The 27,703-nt window shown below is 43.1% G+C and overlaps 1 protein-coding gene across 1 annotated transcript in view; it reads left to right on the top strand.

Moving 5' to 3' along the window:
• DNAJC1 (DnaJ heat shock protein family (Hsp40) member C1) overlaps positions 1 to 27,703 on the top strand; it is a 253,765-nt gene that overhangs the window by 169,641 nt on the left and 56,421 nt on the right. Inside the window, exon 8 of the mRNA XM_019508309.1 lies at positions 4,044 to 4,210. Coding sequence (XP_019363854.1) covers positions 4,044 to 4,210 — 167 coding nt within the window. The remainder of the gene's footprint in view (positions 1 to 4,043; positions 4,211 to 27,703) is intronic.

The following is a 27,703-nucleotide window of genomic DNA, read 5'->3' on the forward strand; positions in this document are numbered from 1 at the left end:
CCGGGCTTAGTTGGCTAACATTGTATTGCTTGTAACCTAGTCGCGTTCCCCTCCTCTCCCCCATCCCTCTATTGTTAGTCCCTCGCTCGGGCGCTTTGTATTTCCATATCAGCTTTGTCATCTTTTTTCTGGATTCCCAATCCAAAACATCTGATAAAAGTCAGTCTGTTTTTTGGCACCAAAGGGAGGGTGTCAGAGCTGGCCCTGGCTCTCCCGATGCCAGGCTGGTATTGCAGTACCTCCAGGTTTGGGGCCAGTTCCCAGTGGAGGGAAGACCTGCCCCTTCTAATAATAATTAACAAAAAGGGGTGGGGGGCAGACTTTCCATTAGTATGTTTACCCAGTATGGGTTATGTAGTTTATAGTCATGCTTGGTGTTGGCTACATATAATCAACTTCATAGTAGGTGTCTATTACTTGAGCACATGTTACTTTTGGCAGCAGTTTAATGATAGTGTAATTAATAAAGTTTACTTGTATGTGAATGGAAGATGAGCTTTTTTCCCTGTGCTGATTGGGAGGGGGAAAGCTTTATTTTATAATAGAATAAATACGGTCTATATTATGAACTAAGAGTCAAAACCTGTACAAGTTGGCATTAAGAAACTGGTATTTAGAAAAAAAACCCAGTGATAATAGATGATTTACTTCTCCTCCATTGGGGCAAGCCTTAACCAAGATTTTTTTTTAACATTGCACGCTTTAGTGTGAACAACTGTGGTTCTTGTTAAGGTTATTTGATACCTAAATATCTTACTTGTGAACATGATCAGTTTACTAAGGTTGCTTACAGGCATTTATTTCTACCAGAAGAAACTTCTTCCAGTAGAAAAATGGCCTGGGAGTTGGACTGTACAGACATTCTTCCAGCCCCATGGCTAGAGGGCTTCTCAGGCAAGCTGTCCAGTTAGGGGACAGTGGAAAGCTACTCCCTGGGCCACCTCTGCCCTTGGGAGACCCTCATTTGACAGCCTGCTTTCTTCCCTGCCAGTGAAAGGAGCAGGCTGTCAAGTTACTGTTGGCAGCTGCTGAAAAACAGCAGCTGCCTAAGACATCCAGGGAGGGTTCTAGCTCCAGGAGAATGCCCCCCCCCCCAGCATGAGGGAGCCAGCAGGACCAAGGAGCCCCAAGTCTGGGAGACTTTCTTAAAGTCCTGCTCCTGGCTGCCAGCTTTTAAATTGCCGTGCCATCCTTCAGCTGGGTGGTGAGGATGGCAAGAGGAAACGGGTAAATCTACCTACATCTTCCCAAAGCTGGGGACTGCCTGGTTTGAGGAAGGGGCTGGCAGTGGTGGTTGCTGCTTGCCTCACCTCCCAGTCTATGGGAGGGGGAAAGCAGCTGCCACCCATGCCTTTTCAAGACCAGGATGAGTCCAATCATGGGAAAGCAAGGAGCCTTTTCCCTAGCTCCATGCCTCTTGGTCCCTAGGAAGAGAGAGGCTTGGGGGAAGTGTGCAGATGTTCAGTGTCCCATGAGTGATTTAATCCTGGTAGTTGCCAAGTCATTTTTTTCCTGGAGTGTCCGTTTTTCCTCCTGGAGAAAGCTTGCACGTCTGCACACGTGACTTCTACCAGCGATTTGGTACAAACTGGTCTCGGTCTCCAATAACTATCCCCACAGTGCTGGGGAACAGCCTTTGAAATCTGACCTTATGTTCTCTTACCTGCATTTGTATTAGGATTATGCAAGGCTGTCTATAGATCAAAAAAAAGCAGTTGAGGGCTAAAGGAATATATATTAAAAAACAAAACAAAACAAAAAAACCTTTCCAAAGGGCATGTGACTAAAAATAGGCCTGGGGGAAGTCTGTAATAATTACTAATAAGCATGTTTCTACTCTGAATGTGGGTTGGAGTGGGGAAGTGGGGAGGTGGGGGGAGAGGATGTTAGAATGTGAAGTTCTGTATTTACTGATTCAGTGGTTCAGTACAAAAAGTGCTAAAAGGTTATCTAGATCTAGATATATATAGATTTAGTTATCATCTAGATCTAGATATATCTAGATCCAGTTATCATCTAGATCTAGATAACTTCTTAGCACTTTTTGTTCTGAACCACTGAATCAGTATTTTTTTTTTTTAATATAGCCACTGCAAACTTAATGCAGGATCTGAAAGTCAGCCTCTGGGGTCTTCCCATTTTGTATCATTACAAGTGACAAAGATTCTCAAGGACAAATAAAGCCTTCAGTTACGTTTGTACAACCGCTTTGTCTTCTAGTCATTTTTTTAATCCATTTTACAGAAGGAAGTTAGCAAACAACTGTTGGTGATGCTCACAAAGTGATAGTATTCTGTTTAGTTTGTTTTATCTGTGTTGTCATCACCAAGGAGCTAAATAGTAGTAAAAATTTATATTGATCCCAAATTAATCCACTGTAACTCTGAGTATACACAAAGATGTTGTTTCTGCAAAGGTACTTTTCAAGACGGAAATTAACTTTATTATGAATGGAAATAAGTTAGGGTAACTTATAAATATTCTAGTATCCTTTGAAGTTCATATGTTTTCTTTTAGTAACTGATGGTTAAAATCAGCTTTACATTTACAATCTGAACTCTGACCCATAAGCTATTCTTTTCACAATATATTTCACAAAGGTATATAATTTTAGAGGACGCAAAGCATGCAAATTAATGGTGTATATGTTGAAAGTATTTCTAAGTTATGACTTGAGGGTGGGGTTTAACTTTACTGCAATGTTTAAAGTGACTTTTTGTACCTCCATTTTTAGTAATCAAATAATGCAATATTAAGTTTCATCCTGGTTTAAAAAAAAAAAAAAGTTTAAATATTTATTTTTATTTATTTATTCATTTTGTATTTGCAACATATTTTTCTATGAGCACACTTGCCTTGCATTTTGCAGAAATGCCATAGGAACTCCCAGAGCATACTAAGTTTTTCACAAACTGAGATTAATTTCCTAAACATTTTAAAATTTCAAGCAGGTTTACGTGTCACAAAGCAGTTCTCCTAAGTATATTTAAATGCTTAGAGGGTCATTAGTCTTTTATCTATTAATTTTAAAACTTAAATGTTTTGTGTGCTAATTTCTTCTTGTGTTTTTAAAGAATTTTGATCCCTAATGATCATCATAAAAATGTTTTTCTCCATGTATTGTATTCTGTAATCTCAGTTTTTTTAAGAGTTTCTATAAAAGCCTCGCCTGGTACATAAAATATTTCATAGTGTCTTCCCTGTACATTTAAAAATCTCTCTACAGCAGGGTAATGGCTCTTTTGTAGATTTCCTAAGGCTTGCTTGAGAAAAACAAAAAAGCATTCCTCTTATGGTACTCAGGAGCTCTGAAGAAAAGAATTTAAAATAGCCATCTGCCATGGGCTTGACACATCCTATGAACATATCCTGCTTGGGCTTGAGCAAATCCTGTCAACTTCATTCACAGTGGTGGGGGAAGGGGTCTGTTGGTTAACTGTGGACAGACGTCTCACCTCTTCCTCTTTACAAAATTTTACAAATTCAAAATTGCAACACTTTACTTATGAGATGTTTGGCATCTGAATTTCAGAGGTGATGAGCATGTGTAACTGGAGCTGAAGAGCAATATGCTCTCCCAATAAAGCAGTTGATCCAATAAGAGATATCACAAAGAATCCCCGATTCTCCATATGAGCTGAAGTGCTCATCATCTCTGCAAATAGGCCTGGACATCTATATCAGCCTAATGCTTTAGATGTTAAGACTAAGCTAATTCTAAACTAGAGAACTTAAGAAAAAATTGCTACACATCAGCCCAAAGATTTTTGCTTTTTCAAGGTTTTTTGCACAGAACAGCATAGGGTTAGGGAAGTAAAAACAGGCCTGTAAGTCACCTCTTTGCTTCACCTTGATTCCAGTCAGGGTTATTCTAATGTGTGAAATTAGGAAATGTATGAAACCTTTGTGTTTCTTCTCTCCCTCTCCATCTCATTTTATAACTGACAATCTTAAGTTGGCTTTAACAATGGGGAAGCTAATAGCACCTGTAAGTCATGTTTCTAGGTAATGCTAGTAAGAGATTATTTCTCTTTGTTTTGTAGAGGAGAAGAAGCCTAAAATCAAGAAGCCAAAATCTGAATTCCCTATATACACAGCTTCAGAATCCAGTGCATATGTACCATCTTATGATCATGGAACTTCTATTGAAGAGATTGAGGAACAGATGGACGATTGGTTGGAAAACAGGAACAGAACACACAGAAAAAAGGCAGGTTGAATTTCCTTTTGCATTTTCATAAGAATATTTAAATATTATTGTAATTGTAGCATTGTATTTAAATATTATCTTACATGGTTATAGCATGTAGTTATGCCACCATTATTATACATATGCTACCAGATTCAAGGGAACTATTATTTTTCAGTCTGAGAACGTAATCACAATATTTTCTTTTTGAGAATTTGATTCTGTCAGAAATTCAACCTTAGTTATAGACAGATACTATTGTTGTAATGGCATGTATGGAGTTCATCAAAAGCATATACAAGCTTTAGCTTTATTTAATAAGACTCTTTCCATTAGAAAATAATAGAATAAGTTGGAATCAAGTTATGTTGTGTGCTGTAGCTTGCTCCTATTTTGCAGATAGCTGCAGAAGTTACTATTCTCTTGCTTACAAATGCCTTGTCTGTGCAATTTTGTAATGCTTTAAACAGTAGCACTGGTTGTGGCTGCACAAGCATCCTTTAAACCAGTGGCATGAACAGCCTCTGTGTAGCATATAGCAGATCAGGAAGAGGGCAGGGAGCAAAAAGCAGAGCAGCAGATAAGGCAGAAGAAGGGGATCAGAGTTTCACTTGGGGAAAGTGTGATGCTTAATTTGGGGTATACCTGCTAAAAAGGCTTAAAGTTAACTCCCTTCACCCCTTCTCTAAATAAGGTAGGATAATTATGACCTGGGCATCACTTTGAAGTGTGGTGCCTGTAATTCTTTTTGTGATTGCACACAGAGGGCTTGTAAAGGCTATTTTGAAATAATTTCTGACAGAGAAGTCTATGTAGAGTATATCTGACTCTGAGGTACTCCCTCAGCAGTAGCCTCTTTCTGCTTCAAAGCCAGTTTCAACAAGTGTCCAGGATAAAAGAAATGCATGCTACTTGGGGGGAATAAGAAATCTGCTGGCTCAGAGACCTCATGCTGCTAACAAACACTGAATCTTGTCAACTCTGCTTGGGTCAGTCATTGGCTCCTGCTGCCTGAAGCAGGAAGGAAGGTACAAAGATCTTCACTCGGGTCCTGACACCAATTACTGTCTCTGGTTATCTGCCAAGGAGGAGGCTGGGAATCGTTACACATCATTTGAGCTGTTTTTTTCAAAAACCATACATGTCCTGTGAGGTTTTTGGTCTTGTGGGTCATTTTACTTAGCAGCTGTACTACATTTTATGCTTTTGGTGACTGCATCCCCTTCCTGTATCCCCCTACCAACAACCTTCAGTTGTCAGTACATTATATACATATACATTAGACTGCTCAATATCACATTTGAATATAAATATAGTTGAAGAACTAGTAGCAGTACTGGTGGTTACAGTATTGATAATATTTATAATACTGCCTTTTTTGTCCACTAAGATGTTTTCACAACTCTTGTAGATCTTACAGATTCTTGGGAACTAGAGTTCCATTACTGGATGCAGAGGTGTAACAATGCAGCCAAGTGCTTGAAGCAGCTGCAACATAATGAGTTCTACAGCAGCTTCTGAATGCTGTTGTGCTGCCACAGCAGTTGTGCAACTCCAGCGGCAGCTATTCCCTCCTCTCCCTTTCTTCCCTCTACTGTCGGTCAGTTGTCCCATTGCTCTGTCCTACTTATGCTGCTGGCTGGATGTTTCTAACCAGGCTTCTCAGTACTAGGGCAAAATCAAGAGAAATGATTCTGCTGCTTTATTTAGCACCGGTGAGGCCTCACTTAGAGTCCTGTGTCCAGTTTTGGGCCCCATAGTTCAAGGAAGATGTGAACAGATCAGGGAGAGTCTAATGGAGAGCAGTAAATGTAATTAGAGGTTGGAAAACATGACTCGTGAGAATAGGCTGAAAGGCCTAGGATTGTGTAGTTTGGAAAAGAGAGTATTGAGGGGACGCTTGATAGTTCTTCTGATACCTGAAGGGCAATTAGAGAGGATTGAGATGGGTTTTTCTCTGTGGCTGTAGCAGATGAGACTAAGAGCCAGGGCCTCAAACTGCAGCAGAGGAAATTTAGGTTGAAGATTAGGAAGAATTTTCTGACTATGAGGATGGTCATGGTCCCTATTCCTGTTGGAACAGGCTACCTACAGAGGTGGTAGAATCTCCATCCCTGGAAAGTTTCAAGAGCAGTTTAGACGGACGCTTGACTGGGGTGGTTTAGTTAAGAGTGATCTCATATTGAGCAGGGGGCTGAACATGGTCTCATGAGGTCCTTTCCAGACCTATGATAGATGAACATGCATGTGTACGCACACGTTTCCCTTGCTTTATGCTGTACATGCATTCCTGGAAAACAGTGTATAACTCAAGTTGTCATAAAGGGAACCCACTTTACAATGTAACAAATAGGGTTATGTTCCAAGACCTCAACTGTACTGACCCGCAGACCATTTCTACCACTTTTACAAGACAAGTTTGCTACTCACCAATAGCACAAGCACAGGGTTGTATTATAATGGGGATGGCAACTACAGAAACATGTTGGAGACAACGAGCAAGGAGCATGGATCCACACAGGAGACTATATGTTGGTGTGCGTCACTCCCACAATGCATTGCACAAAGCAACTGCCTGCAGGCATCCACTGCACTGATCACATAAGAGTGAATTTACATTGCATATAATGAATTTTTAGTATAAAAAGGGTCATCGCATAAGAGCAAATTTGCACATAGAGAACCTGCATAAAGTGAGGGAAACGTGTGTGTATTTTTTTTTTTAAGTGTGTGTGTATTCACCCAACTTTGTTTTAGCTAGTCGCTATCTGTAATGTAAAATCTGAAGCTCACCTAGTTCCTGTACCTCGGGATTTTCTCCTCAGAGGAATTGTATTCATTTTGGATCAGGGCTGTCCAACCGGCAGGCTGCATGCAGCCTCTGAGGAATTAACATGCGCTCCCTGGGCTCTCGGGGCTCCCCTTCTCTCCCCTCAGCTTCTGCTACATGCTGTTGCTGGGGGGGGCAGTTGTTATGGCATGGTGAGTGAGGCACATCCTTCAGTGTTGGGGGAATTGGCACCTAAGAGCTTGCACAGTGTGCTGCTACAATATAGCCATGGGGAAAACCAAACCTCATCTTAAAATTGAGTATCAGACTGCTCCAGCTGGGAGCTGTGGGGAGTGGCTATGCAGGAGCTCCTAGTGTGGACAGTGACAGTGGCAAATGGATTCCTTTCCTGTCCAGCTCCCTGCCAGCAAGAGAGACTGTGGAGGGTGGGGAGAGGAGCTGGTCAGAGAGGAGCTGGTCAGGGAGCAGCCTGTGGCAAGGAGGAATCTGCATGTTTCTGCTGTTGCTGTCCCTGGCTGAGCTGGGCTTCCTGCATGGCTGCTTCCTACATCTTCCAGCTGGAGCAGTCCAACATCAGTTGGTTAAGTTGGGGTGAGGGGGAGGAGAAGAGGATTCTGTGTGCTGTCTCCAGCCAAGCTGGGCTCCCTGCAGCATTGGGTAGGAGCAGCTTTGGGGCTTCCTCTGTGTCCAAGTTGGCTAGGGACAGTGGGTGAGGGGGAGGTGTGATGGGGGGGCAGTAAGAAGGAAAAAGAGAAGGCAGAGGCAGCAGGTGATGGCAGAGGCAGAAGCCAGGGTGTGTAGGTAAGTGGTGGGTGTCAAACTGCCCATGCCTCTTGCCTATTCACTACCTGCCCTCCTGTTCCTGCTTTCCCATCCACTCATTCCCCTGCTGCTGTTGCTTTCCTGTATTTATAACATTTATAATTTTCCATGTCTAGAATCTAATTATTGGGGGGTTGTATTCAATTCAAGGCCATCTTGGATTTACATAAATACAGTATGTGTACAAAGTAAAATACCTAGAATGTGTCATAGCTGTTTATCTCATTTCTGTGATAATGCTTACAAGTCAGGAAGTGAAACTGTCACTCCATACTTTTGACTGTACTTCTATTTTCCAGGAAAATGATGCTGAAGTTGTTAAGAAATGACATTAGTACTGTAACTATAGAATAGTTAAAACAACTTCTGAAACTTTTCTTGATATTTACTTAATTATGGGATAGACATAAAGTATAATGTACGTCTATTTAGATGCTGCTGCTTTTGCATTAGTATTTAGTTCTGAAATGGCATGTGTTTATTTGTATTGAACTCTCATCTCAACTCTTGTTTTAATATATCTGAACCTCATAAAAAAGCTGATACTCAGAAGTGGATTTGCCTATTGGGTTTTATAACGCTATTTGTAAATGTGTAATAAAATGGCTTTAATATGCATGGTACATTTGCATCCAATTCCATTACCATGAACATTCATGGAAGAGATCACTGTTGATAATATTGTAACAGCAGATTGTTGTCATAGTAACTAACTATTTTGATAAAAGGCTAGGGGGTAGACTTTATTTGCATAACAGTTATTTAAGCTCTTGTTAAATTTTTTTCAGTAACAAAGGAAATTCAGGACTTTTCCCTGCCAATGGACTTCAGTTATTTAGATTGTAAGGTACTCCAGTCTTGTACAGCCCAAAGTGTTCTGATACTAAAATTAATCATATCTACATAATAGCAATAAAAATATTAAGCACAAATTGGCTGTTTGTTTATGCAGGCCAGTTGGGAAATAGATTTTAATTCTGTCTTGAAAAACTACTGACTTAGAGGGAAAGAAGGAAGAAAGGTCTCAGATGTCTTACAGAACAACTTGGTAACTAGGCTTCTAGCAACCTAGATATCAACTGCAAAGCTAGTATAAGAGAAATTTGTAGGTGAAAGTTATATGCAGGTGTAGTCCAGAAACTGAAACTTGATGTACATTCAGTACAGTTCAGTAAAGTAAAATGTACAAGTCACATAAACCAAAAAAAGCAAACAGTATGCAGCTACATGTGTGTTCTTAATGCATAGCATTCTGAAGCGTTCTTTAATAAGAATTCAATCATTTTCACCTATTACTGTTACGGTTTGAGGAGGAAGTTTTCTTAAAATGGAAATGCTTTCATTTTTAGGCATGTTGCAGCAGCATGCAAATACTCCAATCAGAATCAGTGTCCACATTTTGCTAGGCACTGTAGATGTGTATCAAAATATGGTCCTGGCAGTGAACATCTTATAATTCAAGAAGACAAGTGACATGTAGAGAGTGGAGATAGAGGAATACAATGAAATATATGCAAATCTAATGTAATTACCATTTTAAATATTGAAGGCTTTTAAAATTAAAAACAGTAAATGTCTGCTGCTGCTGCCTGACTCTCAGTTTAGTTTTTATTAATGGACTGATTTCTTATGGATGTAGCTGAAATGAGGCTTGAAGGGGGGATGTGAAGGAGGGACAGGGTAGTGGCCTTAGGAATCACTTTTGAGAATCTGAAGAGGCAGTATGGAAAAGGACATAAAGACATGTGTATGAAAATCTGGCAACTGGGCAGGTCAGATGAAGAGGCAAGGGGTACTTTTTCATTTTGCTGGCTTAAAGGCTAAGCAGTCCAAGAGTCTCTTGTTTTCTGTCTATGACCACCCTTATGCATCTTGAAGGATGTGCCTGGCCAGCCAGTGTTTGGATTTTTTTTGTCTTATGATGATGATAAAGAGAAGACGGTCTGGGTAATCATCATCACCCTTACAGTTGTTTCACTTTCCTTCACTCTGTTTTTTATACACAGACATTACAAAAGATTTTGTATCGTACTCTGCATTTACACATAGCTCTTTCCTACTTTATCGTTCTTCGTATTAAGTAGTATGAAAAAATACATTCAAAGGGCAAGACCTGGTTCTAACAGGAGACTTAAACTACCGGAATATTTTATTTCATTTTTAGACTTATAGCGCTCCCTCCCTCAAAAAGGCTTAAGGCAGCTTACAATAAAACCAAGCAAAATGTTATTACTTGAAAATTAGAAATAAATGGTATATGTGCCTTTTGCTTCACTCTGAGTTATTTAGTTATTTTTAACTAAATTCTTAAAACAGTATTAGCCAGAAAAGAATAGAATCACAGGCCAAAATATGAAAATAACATGTTAAAGAGTATTTAGATAAATCTGAGGTATTTAAGTCAGTAGATCTGATAACACTTACTTAAGGAACTAAGGGGCACTTCCTGCATCATTAGCAATTATTTTTGAGAGCTCAAGGAGAATGAGTGTGGTCTCAGAGGGTTAGGGGGAGGCAGACCTAATATCTGCCTTTAAAAAAGGGAAAAGTAAGAATTGGGCTGGGTATTTATAGAAATCTGACAACCATAAAGTTACTGGAACAAATTATTAAGTGGTTTGTCAGTATATAAGGAATAATAAGGTAGTAAAAAACAGCCACCATTGGTTTAGGAATGGATCATGTAAAATCTATTTTTTTTTCTTTGACAGGGTAACTGACCTATTGAATGGTGGTAGCAGCACATGTGGCATATGTTAATTGCTTTTGACACAGAGCTACACACATTCTTGTAACAAAACTAAGGAGGCATGGTCCTTAAGTTATAGTAAATTGGTGTATGCATCTGGTTGAAAATCTAGTTTGCTGTCAGGCTGGGAGTATATATCAATTGAAGTATCATAGAGGTCTTCCCTCAGTCTGGTTCTAGTTGATATTCTTATTAATGAATTACATAATGGAATAAAGAATATGCATAAAAAGCAAATCTCATTTAGGGGTAAAAAAAGCAAGTATGTAAGAGGTAAGATGGAGTTCGGTGGAGTCTGATGGTTGTGAGACTTCAAATGAATAGTGTATTCTGCTTTGGGCATCACACTTTAAGAAAAGTTGTAAAGAACTGGAAAGAATTTAAAGTGCAACAATAAATCTAAGAAAAGTTTAGAAAACGTGATCTATGAAGAAAGGTTCAATCAACAGAGTTTGTTCTTGAAAAGATTATATTAATGGTTGGCTAACGGTCAGAAGTGATTGTTACAAAGAGGACAGTTTATCCCTTGTTCTCCATGACTACCAAAACTAGGACTAAGAAGTACTCAGTTTAATTTGTAGCAACAGAGATTCGTATGAGATATCCATGAGTACTTTCTAGCTTTAAAGATAGATAAACACTGCAGGCTGGTACCAGGAAAGGTGTAGATTCTTTGTCACTGGACATTTTAAATGTTGGGCTAGACAAACATGTGTCAGGTAAAGTTGAGGTATACTTGCCTCAGAAAAGGAGGATAGGTTACATGAGTTCTTTAGATTTCTCATAGCCTTGAATTTCTAAGATTCTGTGAAGTACAGGGAAGGAACCCACTACGTCTCAGTATGGAAGGTACAGTGCACAAGCTAGTCTCTTTTTTCTGGTTCAGTACAGAAAACAGGTATGACGTGAAACCTTAACTAAGCATTTTCAGTTTCTTTGCTTTTTCCTGTATGTTATGGAAAACTGAAATGGTGCAGGGATTTCGTAGATTTAAATCTTCAAAGACATATGTGGGATATTATTTTGAAGCTATTACTTAGAGCTACTTTATTGAAAAATAATTATCCTTTAAGTGTTTGTCTACTTGCACATTCATGCCTTGAGCATATGTGCCCCTCAAACCCTTTAGCTTTATAGACTTTTGTGTGTTAGTAACACCCCTGTAGTGTGTTACGTACCTTGTCCCTCTTCATGCTCCTTTCTAAACATGTCAAGAACAGTATATGCTTCCTATTCCTCAGTTCCTCTCAACAGCCATGGCTTAAGGAGGAGCACTTTTTCTGTTGGTTAGGATCTGCTTGGCATGAAGCTCATCCACCTTCAAACTTGTTTTATGGGGGGAGGTTTGGTGTTTTTTTCTGGACTTGGAAGTGATTTTTATCTTTCCCAGCTTTCTTAATTTTTTGGAGTCCATTCTTCCCCCATTTCATTTAAATATACATCATGCTGCACCCTGACTTAAGGCCTTCTTTCTTTTTTGGCTTTGTACATTTTTTTCCTTTCCTTTTTTTTCGGTCTGCACCTGTCAACAGACATATCTCTAGCATTTAAACTGTCTTACATGTGTGAGGAGCATGCAGAGTGCCTTTGTTACCTGGAAAGTCCAGTATTCTTGGGAAGTGGTCCATTTGCAAATCTTTTCACACTCTGCCAAGACTAGGAAGTAAAGCAGGGTCGAGATACAGTCCAAGTAAGTCCATTGGGTTGGTCTCTGACCCTAGGTTTCAGGACTCTTAAGGGTGTCACTTCATTTTCAAGGATGCTTTGGCCATTTTGATGGTGCTGAAAAAGACCTCTGTGGAATGAAAATTGGAGGTAGTCCAAGAAGTCGTCCCACTCTCTAGGTTCTAGGTGAATGGTTCAATTTACTATCCCTTCAGTCTTTCCATTCTAATACCTTGCATCCCTGAATTAATCTTTTCAAAGTCATGGTGGGTGTCTGCTATAGCCAACCAGACCCAGGGGATGAGGTGGATGAAGCTTTCTTCAAACAGCTAATGCAGGTTTCCCAGTTATGGGCCCTGGTTCTCGTGGGAGACTTCAATCATATTGACATCTGCAGGGAGAGCAGTACAGCAGTGCACAGGCAATCCAGGAAGTTTTTGGAGAATGTTGCAGATAACTTCTTGGTGCAAGTGTTGAAGAGGCCAGGTAGGGACCATTTTCTTCTTGACCTGCTGCTCACAAACTGGGAAGAATTGGTGGGGAATGTAGTAGTGGATGGCAACTTGGGCAGCAGTGATCACAAGATGATTGAGTTCAGGATCCTAAGGAAAGGAAGGATGGAGAGCAGCAGAGTAAGGACCCTGGACTTCAGAAAAGCAGACTTTGACTCACTCGTGGAACTGATGGGCAGGATCCCCTGGGAGGCCAGTTTGAGATGGATAGGAATCCAGGACAGCTGGGTGCACTTTAAAGAAACCTTACTGAGGGTGCAGGAACAAACCATCTTGATCTGCAGGAAGACTAGCAAGTATGGTAGCAGACCAGCTTGGCTTAGCAGGGAACTCTTCAGTGGGCTAAAATACAAAAAGGAAGCTTATAAGAAGTGGAAACTTGGACAAACAGCTAGGGAGGAGTATAAGACTATTGCTCGGGCATGCAGGGATTAAATCAGGAAGGCCAAAGCACAGTTGGAGTTGCAGCTAGCAAAGGACATGAAGGGTAACAGAAAGGGTTTCTACAAGTATGTCAGTAACAAGAGGAAGATCAGGGAATGTGTTAGACCTTTACTACTGTGTTTCCCAACTGGTATACTGCGGCACACTGTGCCATCAGACATGAGCAGTTGTGCTGCGGAATTCTGGAAAAGTCGCATGAATAAATGAACACTTTGTCTGTAACGCTCTTGGGGAGCATGGCTCCTGGCGGGGTGTGGCTCCAGCCAGTGCCGCACGCAGGGCGGTAGGTGGTAGCAGTGGCCATATTATCTGTTGGGAGCTGAGGGAGGGAGCAGCGTGCCACAATTTTTTTTATTTATGTGTGTCATGGGACAGAAAAGGTTTGGAAACGCTGCTTTACTAAATGGAGGACGCAACCTTGTTACAGAGGATGCAGAAAAGGCTGATGTAAACAATGTCTTTCTTACCTCAGTCTTCACAGGCAAGGTCAGAACCCAGATTTCTGCACCTGGCAGCACAGTTTGAGGAGGAGGTGAGCAGCCAACAGTGAAAGAACAGGTTGGGACTATTTAGAAAAGCTGTATGTATACAAGTCCGTAGGTCTGGATGGACACACCCGAGGGTGCTGAGGGAGTTGGCTGATCTGATTGCAGAGCCACTGGCCATCATCTTGGAAAACTTGTGGCGATTGGGGAAGAGGTCCCAGATGATTGGAAAAGGCTAAGTATAGTGCACATCTTTTAAGAAAGTGAAGAAGGAGCATCTGGGGAACTACAGACTAGACAGCCTCATCTCAGTCCCTGGAAGGATCATGGAGCACGTCCTTAAGGAATCCATTTCTAAGCACATGGAGGAGAAAGTGATTAGGAACAGTCAGCATAGATTCACCAAAGGCAAGTCATGCCTCTGACCAACCTGATTGCCTTCTATGATGAGATGACTGGCCCTGTGGATTCAGGAAGAGCAGTGCTAGTGCTATACCTTGACTTTTTGACATGGTCTTTCTCAAGATTCTTTCAAGTAAGCTAAGGAAATATGGGTTGGATGAATGGACTAAGGTGGATAGAAAACTGGCTGGATCATTGGACTAGTAGTCAGTGGCTCAATGTCTAGTAGGTCCTGGGGCTGGTTTTGTTCAATATTTTCATCAACAACTTGGAAGATGGGATGGAGTGCACCCTCAGCAGGTTTGCAGATGACACCAAGCTGAGAGGGTAGTAGTAGATACACTGGACAATAGGGCTAGGATTCAGGGAGACCTTGGCAAATTGGAGGATTGGACCAAAAGAAATTTTAGGATGTTCAATAAGGACAAGTGCAAAGTTCTGCACTTGGGATGAGACAATCCTACACACTGGTACAGGCTGTAGACCAACTGGCTAAGCAGCAGCTCTGCAGAAAAGTACCTGGGGTTACAGCGGACAGTAAGGTGGATATGAGTCAACAGCGTGCCCTTGTTGCAAAGAAGGTTAACAGCATACTGGGCTGCATTAATAGGAACATTGCTAGCAGATCAAAGGAAGTGTTTCTTCCCCCCTATTCAGCAATGGTGAGACCACATCTGTGGTAGTGTCCAGTTTTGGGGCCCCCACTACAGAAGGGATGCAGACAAATTGGAGAGAGTTCAGTGGAGGGCAATGAAAATGGTTAGGGGGCTGGGGCACATGACTTATGAGGAAAGGCTGAGGGAACTGGGCTTATTTAGTCTGGAGAAGAGAAGATGGGGGATTTGATAGCAGCTTTCAGCTATCTGAAGGGTGCTTACAAAGAGGATGGAGCTAGTGTTTTCACTGGCAGCAGATAACAGAACAAGCAACAGTAGTCTCAAGATGCAGCAAGGGAAGTTTAGGTTAGATATTAGGAACTTTCTCACTAAGAGGGTAGTAAAGCACTGGAACAGGTTACTCAGAGAGTTTGTGGAAGCTCCATCTTTGGAGGTTTTTAAGACCTGGGTAGACAAAGCTTTGGCTGGGGTGATATAGTTGGGGATGATCTTCCTTTGAGCAGGGGGTTGGACTAAGTGACCTCCTGTGGTCCCTTTCAGCCCTAATTTTCTTTGATTCTTTAAAAGGTAACAGAATTTTCCAAATGTGGGGGACTGTAATTACTGTGACGTGCTGGGAGGGAAACAGCAGTGCACAGGCAACTCAGAAACTTATTGGACCTAACTTTTTGGTATTGCTGGTAGGGAGGCCAGCTGGAAAAGGAAACTGTTTTTGACTTCCTGCTCAGAAACAGGGTGGAATTTTTTGAGAGAGTGCGGGAGGAAAGCAACTTTGGAGTTCAAGATCCTGTCTCCTTCATTTCATAGTCACTTAGAGGAGGAGGAAGAAAGGAGAGCAGCAGAATAAAGACATTGGACTCCAAAAAGCAGACTTTAATAAACTCAGGGAGCTGGTGGGCAGGTTCCCCTTGGAGTCGAGTCTGAGGGGAAAAAGGCACAGAAGCAGTGCCTGATGCAGTGGAAGAATGGGAAGTGCTACAGAAGACTGGCCTGGCTAGACAGCAGTCTCCTCAATGACAACTCAGAAAAGAAACCTACAAAAAGTGGGAACTTGATCATATGATTAGAGAAGAGTGACAACTGCATGCAGGGAGAAAATTGGGAAATCCAGTGCACAATTTTAGATGCAGCTGGCAAGGGACATGCAAGGCAATAAAAAGGTATTCTACAAATATGATTCAAGTAAGAGGAAAACCAAAGAAAGCATTAGGTCCCTTACTGAATGCAGAAACCAATCTAGTTATGGGTGATGCGGAGAAGGGTAAGTTTTTGATGCCATTTTTACTCCAATCTTCACAAATAGGTTTAGCTACCAGATGAGAAGTACAGTTGGTAGCAAAATGGGAAAGGAAACTAACAGCCTAGAGTTATGGAAGAATAGATTGGTATTTACTTAGAGAAGATAGGTACTTTCAAATTGGCAGAGCTTGATGGGGATGCACCGTAGCATACTGAAAGAATTGGCTAAGCTAATTTCAGAGTCATTGGTTATCCTTTTTGAGAACCCATGGAGGTCATATGAGGTCCAGATGATGGGAAAAGAGCAAGTATAGTGATCCACCTTCAAGAAAGGGAATAAGAAGGATCAGTAGAATTGAGATCAAGCTGATCTATAATACCTTGGAAGATCAGGGGCAGGTCTTCAAGGAATCTATTTTGAAGCACCTGGAAGAGAACAAAGTGATCTCAGGAACAGCTAGCATAGATTCATCAAGAACAGTTCATGCTAGAGGTGCACTGGTACATTGGTCCCATATTGGATTGGCACCAATGAAAGGAAGATTAACATTATCAGCTTTTTTTGGCCAGTATAATCAATAATGTCACCAATAAATGCCACATGCGTGTGCACGCATCTATGTGGCCAGCAATGCAGCCAGGCAGCTTGGAGAGCAGCTCTCTGAAGGCAAGTCTCTGGAGGGGAAGTGACTTGGGGGAGAGGAGTATGGAGTGGGGGTAGTTTGAGCCTCCCACAGTGAGGCAGGGGCAGGCGCTGCCCAGCCAGGGCAGTGAATGGGACCCCAGGGCCGGGGCAGGGACTGGGACGGAGTTGTGGGTAGCTTGTCCAGGGGTTGGGGGGCCCCTGGGGGCATTGGGGAGCATGTGCCCCCTGGATTTGTACATGGGGTGGAGGTGGGCTGCCCTCTGCAGGCCAGAGGCAGGGCCAGCCTGTTCCCAGTGTGGGGTAGGGGGCTGGGCTGGGGCTGGGCTCAGAGCAGGCAGAAGCAGGGCGGGTTCAGCTGCTTGGATTGAGTGGTGGCACTGGGACGGATGACTATGGGGGGGGGGCTCGGGCAAATTTTGTGTTGGCTATAGCCCCCCAAGCCATCCCCCCCCCAGTGCCATGCCTGCTCATGGCACCCTGTTCTGCTGCCTTTCCCTCAGGAGTCCCCTGCTACAGGGTGGGCAGGGGGCATGCAGCCAGTGCAGGGCTCCCAAGGGAAGGGCAGCAGAGGGTAGTACCCTGAGGAGGGGTGGGGCTGGGGGTTTGGGAAGCTTTAGCCACTCCAAAATTCACCTTAGCTTCCTTGTAGCCACCTCTCCCAGTGCCATCACCACCTGACTGCCCACCCCACTCCCACCCACTCTGAGCTCTGCCCTGGCTTAGCCCCAGCCCCACACTGGGAAGAGGCTGGTACTGCCCCTGGCCCTGAGCCTGCAGTGGGCAGTCTGCTTTCATCCTGTGCACAAATCTGGGGGGCATATGCCCACCATGCCTCCCTCAGGGGTGAACGCAGCAGCAGGGAGCCACCCCCTGCCCCTTCCCCCCCATGTTCGCCAGATGAGCCACCCATGGCTTCATCCTGTTCTGTCCTGGTGTCAGGGTCCCATCCACCGCCCTGGTTGGGCAGCACCTGCCCCTGCCCTGCTCCCTCCATCACCATGGGGGGCCTTGATCTGCCCTCGCCCACACACTCCTTCCCTCACCCATGCCCTTTACCCCCACAGGCTTCCCTGCAGGATACTGCTCTCCAAGCTGTAAATTGGCTATCGGATTAGTATCAGCCGATATGGCTGGTTAATAATTGGCTATTGGTATCAGACAAGAACATCTTTATCGGTGCACCCCTAGTTCATACCCAAGCAACGTGATTTCTTTCTGTTTCTAGGTGCAGTCTGTGGATTGGGTGAAGGCAGTGGATGTGTTATCTTGATCTTAACAAGACTTTTTGATGGTGTCCCATGCCATTCTTATTAATACCTGAAGAAATGCAAACTAGATGAAAGCACTGTTAAGATACATAACTGATTCCATCATCATGCTCAACAGTAGCCCCATGCCTAGCTGTGGGGAGGTATCAAGTGAAGTTCCCAGTGGTATGTCTTGGGATTGATATTTTTTAACATGTTCATTAATAATTTGATGGTGGGATTGAGTACATGTTTTAGCAACGTTATAGATGACACCAAGTTGGGTAGAGTTGCAGACCCTCTGAAGAATAAGACTAGTTTCCAAAATGATCTGGAAAAACTTATGATTCCTTCATAAGATACTGATAATCTTCCCGCATTCTAGAACAGTGGTGCTTAACCTCCGGCCCATGTATCATCTGGTCTGCAGGGCTCCCCATGGATTTGGAAACCTGGTAGTCAGTCGGCAATCCCTTGGAGTCAAGGATGACGTCCGTCAGACTTTATGGGTCCTCAGGTGACTGAGGAGCCTGATTCTGGATACACACATACTGTGCTCCACATACTCTAGAGCCTCCCCATCTACGTAGATGGTGTGAGGGATGTTCAGCTGGCCTGGGGAGGATTGGTGGAGAATGTTCATCTTGGCGACGTTCAAAGACAGGCCAAGTCTCTTATACAAAGGTTTGAAGAGATCTAAGGTTGCTTGTACATCCTGTGCAGAGTGAGCCATCACGCAGCAATCGTCCACAATCTGAAGGTCATGGATATCCTTGGTGGTGAGTTTCATTTTTGCCCGGAAGTGCCCAAGATTGAAAAGCTTCCTGTCCAGTCGATACTGGATACTGACGCTGGATAGTAGATCATCTCGGGTGAAGTGGATGATGATGGTCAGATAGATGGTGAACAGGGTGGGGGTGATCACGCAACCTTGTTTGACCCCCTGTCCAGATCTGAAAGACGCTGGTTTCAGATCTTCAACTCAAGACAGTGGTGGTCATATCATCATGCAGGATCCTCAGCATGGTAACAAACTTCAGTGGGCAGCCAAGGTGTTTGAGGATGGTCTACAAGAGCTTCATGATTTAAGGAATCGAATGCCTTGGTCAGGTTAATGAAGGTGAGGAACAGTTCTTGATTTTTGCTCCCAACATTTTTTTTAGATCTGCTTGGCAATGAAAAGCATGTCCGAAGTACCCCAGGATGGTCAGAAGTCACATTGGGTTTCTGGAAGGATCTCCTTGGAGACGGCACAGTGGTGGTTCAGAAGGATGCAAGCCAGGATCTTACAAGCAGTGGACAGAAGGGAAATCCCCCTGTAGTTCCTACACTCCGATTTGTCCCCTTTCTTGTAGATGGTCATGATGGTCACATTCTTGAGATCCCTGGGGATGTCCTCTTTGTCCCAAAGGCGGAGGATAAGCTGGTTGGAGTAGTGATGTGAGCTGGAAGCCGCCAACATGGTAGACATCTGCGGGTATACCATCTGACCCACAGGCTTTGCTGGTTTTCATCTGTTGGATGGCCTGCTTCAGCATTCTGATGGTTGGTGGATCGCCAAGGGAATCCACCGCAGTGCATTGCAGGATAGCTTGGAGGGTCTCCTCTGATATGGTGGACTCTCAGTTAAGGAGGAGTTCGAAATGCTCCTTCCAAAACAGACGGATGGCATCATCGTCCTTGAGGAGCTGGGAGCTGTCCTGAGATTGGAGGGGGTTTTGTCCAATGGAGCAGTGTCCGTAGATTGTCTTGGTAGCCTGGAAGAAGTTATGCATATCATGTTGGCCGACATAGCCCTGGATCACGTGTGACTTCGCCACCCACCAGTTGTTCTTATGTCATGGATGGGTCACTGGACCTCAGCCTTCAGCTGGTGGTACACTGCCGTCTTTCGCCGTGTTCCTGGATGGCTTTGCCAGGCAATGAAGGCTGCACGCTTCCGCTCAAGGAGATTGCAGATTTGAGCATCATTGGCATCGAACCAGTCCTGGTTCCATCATGATGCGAACCCAGTAGTCTGGGTGCATTCATCTTGGACAGTGGACTTGCATTGCTCCCAGTGTGCCTGGAGATGGATATGTCATGAGCAGTAGGGACTTGCTCCAGTGCACTGTTTAACTGGGCTTGGAACTCTTTTCGCTGTCAAGGGTCCTTCAGAGCTGTGACATTCAGCTGTCTCTGGGCAGCCTTCTGGGTCTTCCAGTGTGTTGGTGCCAGGTGGATGTTCATTACTGAGTGCACAAGTCTGTGGTCTGTCCAGCAGTCTTTAGTTCCCTTCATCGCCCTCGTGATAAGCATATCCCTCAGGTCCTTACCTCGGACGATGATGTAGTCCAGGAGGTGCCAGTCCTCCAACCTCAGATGCCTCCACGTGGTCTTGAGCCATTTTTTCTGGTGGAAGATGGTGTTCATCATGACGAGGCAATGTTGGGAGCATTTGGCCAGGAGCAGAATACTGTTGGCATTGGCGTTCCCTACGCCATTCTTGCCAATAGTTCCACTCCAGATTTTGTGGTCGCGTCTAACCTGGCTGTTGAAGTCACCCAGGAGAATGACCTTGTCCCTGGGGATGGAGGAAAGGGAGTTGTCGAGATTGGAGTAGAACCTTTCCTTGACTTCTTCACTGGAATTCAGAGTTGGAGCATTTATGCTGATGACAGTGGTGCATTGATTTTGGCTGAGGTGCAGGTAAAAGGTCATCAGCCTTTCATTGACATCTGAAGGGAGTTCAGGGAACACTTCAGCGATCTTGTTCCTGATGGCAAAACCAACTCTGTGGGTACAGGGGTCGTGGTCTGGTTTCCCTTTCCAGAAGAAGGTGTACCCTCCGCTGACCTCCCTCAGCTGTCCCTCCCCAGCGAGCCGGGTTTTGCTGAGAGCAGTGATGTGGATGTTGTGCCTTGCTAGCTCCTGAGCCACAATGGCAATTCGCCTTTCCAGGCTATCACTCGTTGGGTGGTCACAGGTTCCAAAGTTTAGCTATTTTTTAATTTTGACTGCAGGAATGGTAATCCTGCTGGGTGTAGTTTCCCAGCCAGAAGAGATGGGACAGTCTATTTTTGGGGCACCTTTTCTAGCCTCCTTCCCATCAGGGTGAGCAGAGGATATCCTAAAAAAGACTGCTCAGTCGTGGATACAGCTGCTGAAGGACATCCCTGTCCTGGCACCACTGGTGCCCAATGACCATTGTACATCTGCTGCCTATGTGCAGATTCTTGGCTGGGGGCTTCCAGATATGAGAGCCCTGCCCCCCATCGCCAATCCTTCATCATCACCGGGTTTTTGGACCTGACAGAAGCCTGAGGTGTGGCATGTTTAGTGTAGGGACTCCAGTGTGCAGCTAGGCCCACACAGTCTTGGCGGTTGGTAGCTGGGTTCAGTGGCATGGCGAGCCACAACGACTGGGGCCACTTCTCCATTGCAGTCTCCTTCCACCTTCATAGCCGTTGGGGCTGCAGCCTTTCTCCGCCTGCTCTACCATTGAGGACTTCTTGGATCATGCTTTGTCTGGAACCTCCCTCTCGACCTGGCTGCCATGGGTGGCCCTAACAGGAGCATGAGCTCCAGATGACATCACTTTCAGGGTCATTGGAACATGCAAGTAGGGTGGCAGTGATGGTATTCATTACTGCTCCCTGGTGCCAAATTCCTAAACCTGTGGGAAGCCTTGAGGGAAGATGACATGGCTCTGCACTCTAAATTGTATCAGTGTTTCTATTGTGTCTATGTAGCCTATAGCCCTCAATGCCTACTGCCCAATCATGGGTAGGGTCCCACCAGGCTTCAGTTAGTTTAACCAGGTCAAAGTCTTTGTTTGCAAGCAGGAGTGTGAGTTCCTCCTGCTTGTTCTCCATGCTCCTAGCATTAGTATAGAGACATTTAAGCCCCTGATGGGTGTCCTTGGTACCCCTCTGTCCTGATGCCTTTTGGACCTTGCAGTACTTATGTGGACTTTTCCAGCGTGTGGCTCTTGGTCCTTTTGTTCCTAGGTTCTCTCTGTCTTCTGCATCCCCATCCCCTGATGAAACTAGTTTAAAGCATTGCATAGGAGATCAGCCAACCTGTAAGAGAACCAACTCTTACCTTCTGAAGAGAGATGGAGACTATCTCATTCCAGCATACCTCTTTCCTGGAAGTGTGGACCATGGTCAAGGAAGCCAAAACCTTCCTTGCTCCCCCTGCTCCCCTAGTGCTCTACACACACCTCAAAAAAGATACAGAAGAACTAGAAGAGCTATGAAGAATAGCAACAAGGATGAACAGGAACATGGAGAGCAGTCAATATCAGGAAGAGACTAGTCAATATGAGAAGGAGACTAAATAGGCTAAGATTTTTCATCTTAGAAAAGAAATGCATGAAGGAGGCTAGATAATCACCTAGCCGGGGTCATTTGACCTCAACATTCTTTCCTGGCCATGGCAGGGGGTCGGATTTGATGATCTGCTCAGGTCCCTTCCGACCCTAGAAACTATGAAACTATGGTTGAGCTGGTGCATGGGACTAGGCCATACAGGGCGTGGCCAGATCAGGCACCAGGCCAGCATGCAGCTGGGTGTTGGCATGTGGGGCCAGAAGGTTGGGTGCCCAGAATTAAATAAGAACCAACCTTTTTACTCGAGAGGTAAACTCAGCCCAAGTTCCCTGGACAAAGTTTTTCAGGGAAATTCATGTGTGCCTCCCCATTCGCAGCTCTAGTTGCATACATGTTTTTGCAAGGTAAGTTAAAATTCTGCACAGCTGGTGATACTGCCCTGGCCTTGCTGAGACCATTTAGGTACCATGGTCACCTTTTAATAGTGAATAACTCTAGGAGTCTCTTGCTACTTCTGTACCTGCTCAATCAGAATATAGGGAGGATACTTCTGGATTTGAACTACCTGCACCTGACAGTATGGATGCTGGATGGCTCTTGACAGAACGGTGGACCTATTCATCTTCAGTGAGAATCATTCTTAATCATAGCAGGAATGGCCTGCCTAGATGAACCAGGTTCTTGATCTGGCAGTTGTGCAAGAACTTGTTTCACTTATAAGGCTCCCTATCTCAGCATTAACAGATCACCTGCTAGAGTGGAAGTGTTCATGCAGTGGCTTTTAGCACCCTCCATAGAAGAACTGACCCTTTCTTTCCCACCTGACAATCCTGAAAATACCCCATTCCTCAATGGGACCCAGAAGAATGCTCACCCTAATGTAACCACCATTCAAGTCTGTCACAGCCTTCTGCCTCTATTTCACAGCTGCCACAGTGTCTGTTAATCTATAGGTAGAGTAGGTAATATCTGTGCTTCAGTCTGTTTAATCTTCCACCCAGACACAAGGTGCCTACACAAGGATTCCACCCAAGTTCTTATTGAAACTTCTGTGATTTCCGTATCAGCCAGCAAATCTAGCTCTGGGTATATTTTCCAAAGCCTCACTCTTACATAGCTGAGTTGGTCTCATCAGACTTGATGTTAAGAGACTCTTCTGTTTGCATAGGACTAGGCAGGGGTGTTCAATCTCTGGCCCATGGGCCAAATCCAGCTTGCAGAGCTATGGCATCTGGCCCATGGGGCTCCCTATGGGTCAGAAAACTTAGCGGCAGAGGAGTAGTGGCAAATAGAACTTCCACCCTTCCCCTGCCCCCAGTCTCTGTGTGGGAGTCTGAGCTGGGCCACGCTCCCTTGCCTCCTACAGCCAGACCAGTGCTGGGCCATACCCCCTTTTCTCTATTCACCTGAGTTGGGACAAGGCCACCCCCCCCCCCCGGGGGGCTTGATTGGGACTGGGCTCTGCCCTACACCACAGGGTTGGGGCCAAGCCAAGTTCTTCTCTTCCCCTATGTGGGTGGATTGGGGCTGGACTGGCCCACCATATTCTTCCTCCTTGTGGCCAGATGGGATCCCAGCACACCCACCCTGGATGCTGGATCAGGACCACATGCTGGATCTGGCTTGCACACGCTAGATCATTCAAAAATCTATCTGTTTGTCTCCTTTGAGTGATCCAAAAATTACGTGATTTTAAGCTCAGAAACTGTCCCTTTGGATATTTAGACTGTACTAAACTGATATTTAGACAAAGTGAATGTCAAGAGCTCAGGCACCTGCTATAAGAAAAATCTCCACACCTGATCAGCTGACCACCTACAGTTCTTGATACACCTTTACCAAAGACTGTCCCATTGCAGAAGCCTTTAGTGCTGATATGGTGGTTTTGTGGTCACTGTACAACAAGAACTCTGAAACCTGCGTGTAAGTAATGTGGCCAATGCTTTAGAGAATGAGCCCATGGACAAGCTTGGGAAGGAGAGAAGTTACAGTAAATAGAGTTGCCTGAGATGTGATGTTCATATTCATGTATTATTGTAGCGTCATCATCTCTGTTTAAAACTGTTGCATTAAATGGGATGAGAAGATTCTCCAGGGAAGAATGCAAGTAATGCTGAAATCAGAGATAGCAAAAGGAGTCTATTAGCATTGTCCTTTACAATGAGACCTTCTTGTGATGCTGATTTTTCTCTTTCTCAAATCATCAAATGATATTTAAAGGAAGCTTTGCATTTGAAAGTACTGTGAACCTCAGTTACCTGTTAAACAGTGTCTTGAAACTGAAACACATTTGCAAAAATATGGTGTTTTGGTTTTACTTGATTAAGTGTTTTGGATTTTCTTCAGCTCATTAGTACTAGTAATTTATTCTGTTTGGAATTAACTTTAGTCTTTTTGTCACCAGTGTTCACTGTACACAGTGTTATGTATGCACTTTCATTGAGATTTAGCAGATATCTAAAGGATATAAATACCACAGTGTGTTTCCTGCTTCCTCACATCAGTTTCTTGTTTTGTATATACTGTTAAGCCACCTATCATATTACTTTTATAGCCGTTGAATCCTTTGCCTTCCTGTTACCTGTCTAACATATGTCTGGATCACTTACCCCCCACTCCCTTGTCAGCCAGCCCTCACTGCTCCAGATAGGGAACAGAGGGGTGGGGCCAGCCCTGCCCTCTGAGGCAGATAGCACAGCCCTGCCCACCCCAGGGCTGGAAAGCATGCTGGGATGCTGGGGCACTGTGATTTAACTTGAACGAGGAAGGGGTCTGGGACAAATTTCATAAACCAGTTTGACCCAAATCAATTACATCTAAAATTCAACCAGGTTCATCTTAAATCAGTTTCATCCATTTTGAAACTGGTTTATGTGCACTGAGCTTCTGTTCTGTTCCAGATTTAAACCAATTTCTGATAACTTAAACCGGTTTATGTGTAACTTCTGTCCCTAGCCTTGGAAGCTAAAAGGCCCTCTCCTGCCATTCAGAGAAAGGCTGAAGGCTAGCTTTCCTTGTTGGTTTATTTGTTTTGTTTGTTTGTTTGGACCCAGGTTTATTGTGTGTGTGCGCTGAGGACTGGCTGAGCGGCTCCCAAGGGAGCAAAGCCAAACAGCGAGGCTGCGTACACCCAAGTCTGTTCTACAGGCTATTGCTTGGACCACCTGAAAGACTTCTAAGAAGGCAAAGCCTCTAGCTTAGCCTGATCCAGACCTAACAATTAGATACTAAAGAGCCTTATGCTGTTTAAGTGATTTATAGTTAATTTAAGCTCCATGAATCTAAATGATATGAATCTGACACCTTTTGCCCCCTATAGTACTAGCATTTGTCAGATTCATCACAATAGTTATTTCAGGTTTTCCGCAACTTGCAACCAAACCTGTTTGTTGCTGGCATTGGAGCAGTTTTTGCTCATTGAACTTTATGCCAGATTTGTTCTGCCTCCAAACTGACAAGGAGACTTAGACAATCCCCTTGCTGTAGAGGTTTTTTGTGGAAAACATCAGTATTTTACTCCAGTTTCTGACTAACTGTTCAGCACAAAAATGTGTAATTCCCAGTCATGTCTTGGCCTTTTTCTGTTTTAAGAAAAATGCCTTCTGAAGTTTGCCATCTTTGCTTAAATTCCATAGGGGGACCAGAAACTTACTATTTGAAAATTTCCTAGGTCTGCTTATCTCCTACTTTTCTCTTACTAAGTGCACTCCGCAAGAGTCCAAATACTGTAACGTCATAAAGAGCTCCTTCTGCTTATATATACACAAGTTAAATCGACCATTAAAGCTTGAAAATACATTGCAAAGGATTTAAATGGCATTGTGAATTCTAAATATCAGACCTTCAAATAGCCCATACAAATAATTTTAAATATACCCAAATATATTTGCAGATCCAGGTAGACAATTATGAATAGCAAATTGACTCTTAAATATCATGTGTTTAAAGGCAGTTTGTTAACAGAAGATGAGGCCATTTATTGCATAGTATCACTTAAGTATTAAGTGATTTTTCACAGCTTTAAAAATAAAATTGAAACAGATACTGTATATCACTTCAAGACAATGGCAAGTATGCTTTTTACCTAATGATCATTAAACTGTTTATTATGGAAAGATCTCTTTCTCAGGATAAACCTAGGATCTTTTTTTTTCCTACAATATTTTTCCATAACTAGTTTTATAACATCTGAAGTTTTAAAATAATTCCGTAGCAATCAAGTGTTTGATTTGCCCATTGATGGTATTATTATATATTTAAAACTAGCAACAGTTTTATCTTTATTAGTTTTTAATAAAGGTAAAAATGAAGGATTGTTTTGAGATCTTATTTTGTTGCATGTATCTCGTCCTGTTAAATCATTAAGAAATATAATGGGCAAAATACTACCACAAAGCCCCCATAATTCAGTAAAATATATTGAACTTCTTGATCTGCTGAAATTCACAGACATTTTGCATCTACAGCAATGTTGGAGGAAAATAAGGGCTTTGCCCTATAGAGAGGCAGCAAATATTACTGATGTTTAGACCTGTATATGGGGGGCACGCTGATAATGGAGGAAACTGCATGGATAAGTTGAAATGACTATGAGCACACACTGGAGCTTTGAAGATGCAGAGGAGAGCAAATCTTGACTTGTTTGTGACATGTCAACCCTGAGATTCATTGAGTTGTTCATTTTTTATGCATTCATGTATATGAAAATGAGCACATAACTCATGTTATAAATATGATTTAAAATATTGTTCAAAATATTTCCATATCAAGCCAAAAAAAATAAAGTTTTTTAGATTTCTTAATGATTTCAGGATTTATATAGATAGAGACCATACCTTGGCCAAATACAGAGCAAAAATTTTGTATAGGAAATCTTTTAATAGAAATATCTACTTTAAAGACCAGATAGAAGGCACTGAACAATGTATACATGAGGGTGACAGTGGGAAGGAATATAATTACCTTTATAATATATGGTGTGTGTTTATGTATGTGTAAATATTGGTATATTATTAATCATAGCCTTTATTTTAATTATATTTATATATTCTTGACTTAATAATAATTATTAAGTATATTAATATAACCAGGTACACAAACTTCAATAAAATGCTTTCAGAAATATGAATCTATTTAAAAAGAATTCTGTTTTCTGCTTTTTACACACTTACTTGATCTTCAGTGGAGTGAAGATATTTTGTATAAAATATAATGTACAGAATAAAATTACTTAATGAATAATTTAATTTAAATGACTATCTGTCATGAAGGTAAGAAGAAATAATGGTCATGGTCAGAAAATCAAGCATCCATTTTCTGATTAGGTTTTTTTGTTTTGATTTGATTTTCAGTGATTTATAATATATTGTAATGCAGGGGCAGGCAAAATATGGCCCGCAGGCCACATCTGGCCTGCCAGGCTATTCTATCCAGCCCATGGGGCCCCTAAAAAAATTAACAAATTAATGTTTATTTGCTCCTGGCTGCCTGTCAAAGTGTGTATGCAGGCAGGGGCAGAGTGAATGTGCGTGTGTATGTGTGTTCATAGGGTGACACACACACACACACACACACACACACAC

The sequence above is a fragment of the Gavialis gangeticus genome, unplaced genomic scaffold (genome assembly GCF_001723915.1).
Source record: "Gavialis gangeticus isolate Ggan-Ray unplaced genomic scaffold, GavGan_comp1, whole genome shotgun sequence".
Classification (NCBI taxonomy): Eukaryota; Metazoa; Chordata; order Crocodylia; family Gavialidae; genus Gavialis; species Gavialis gangeticus.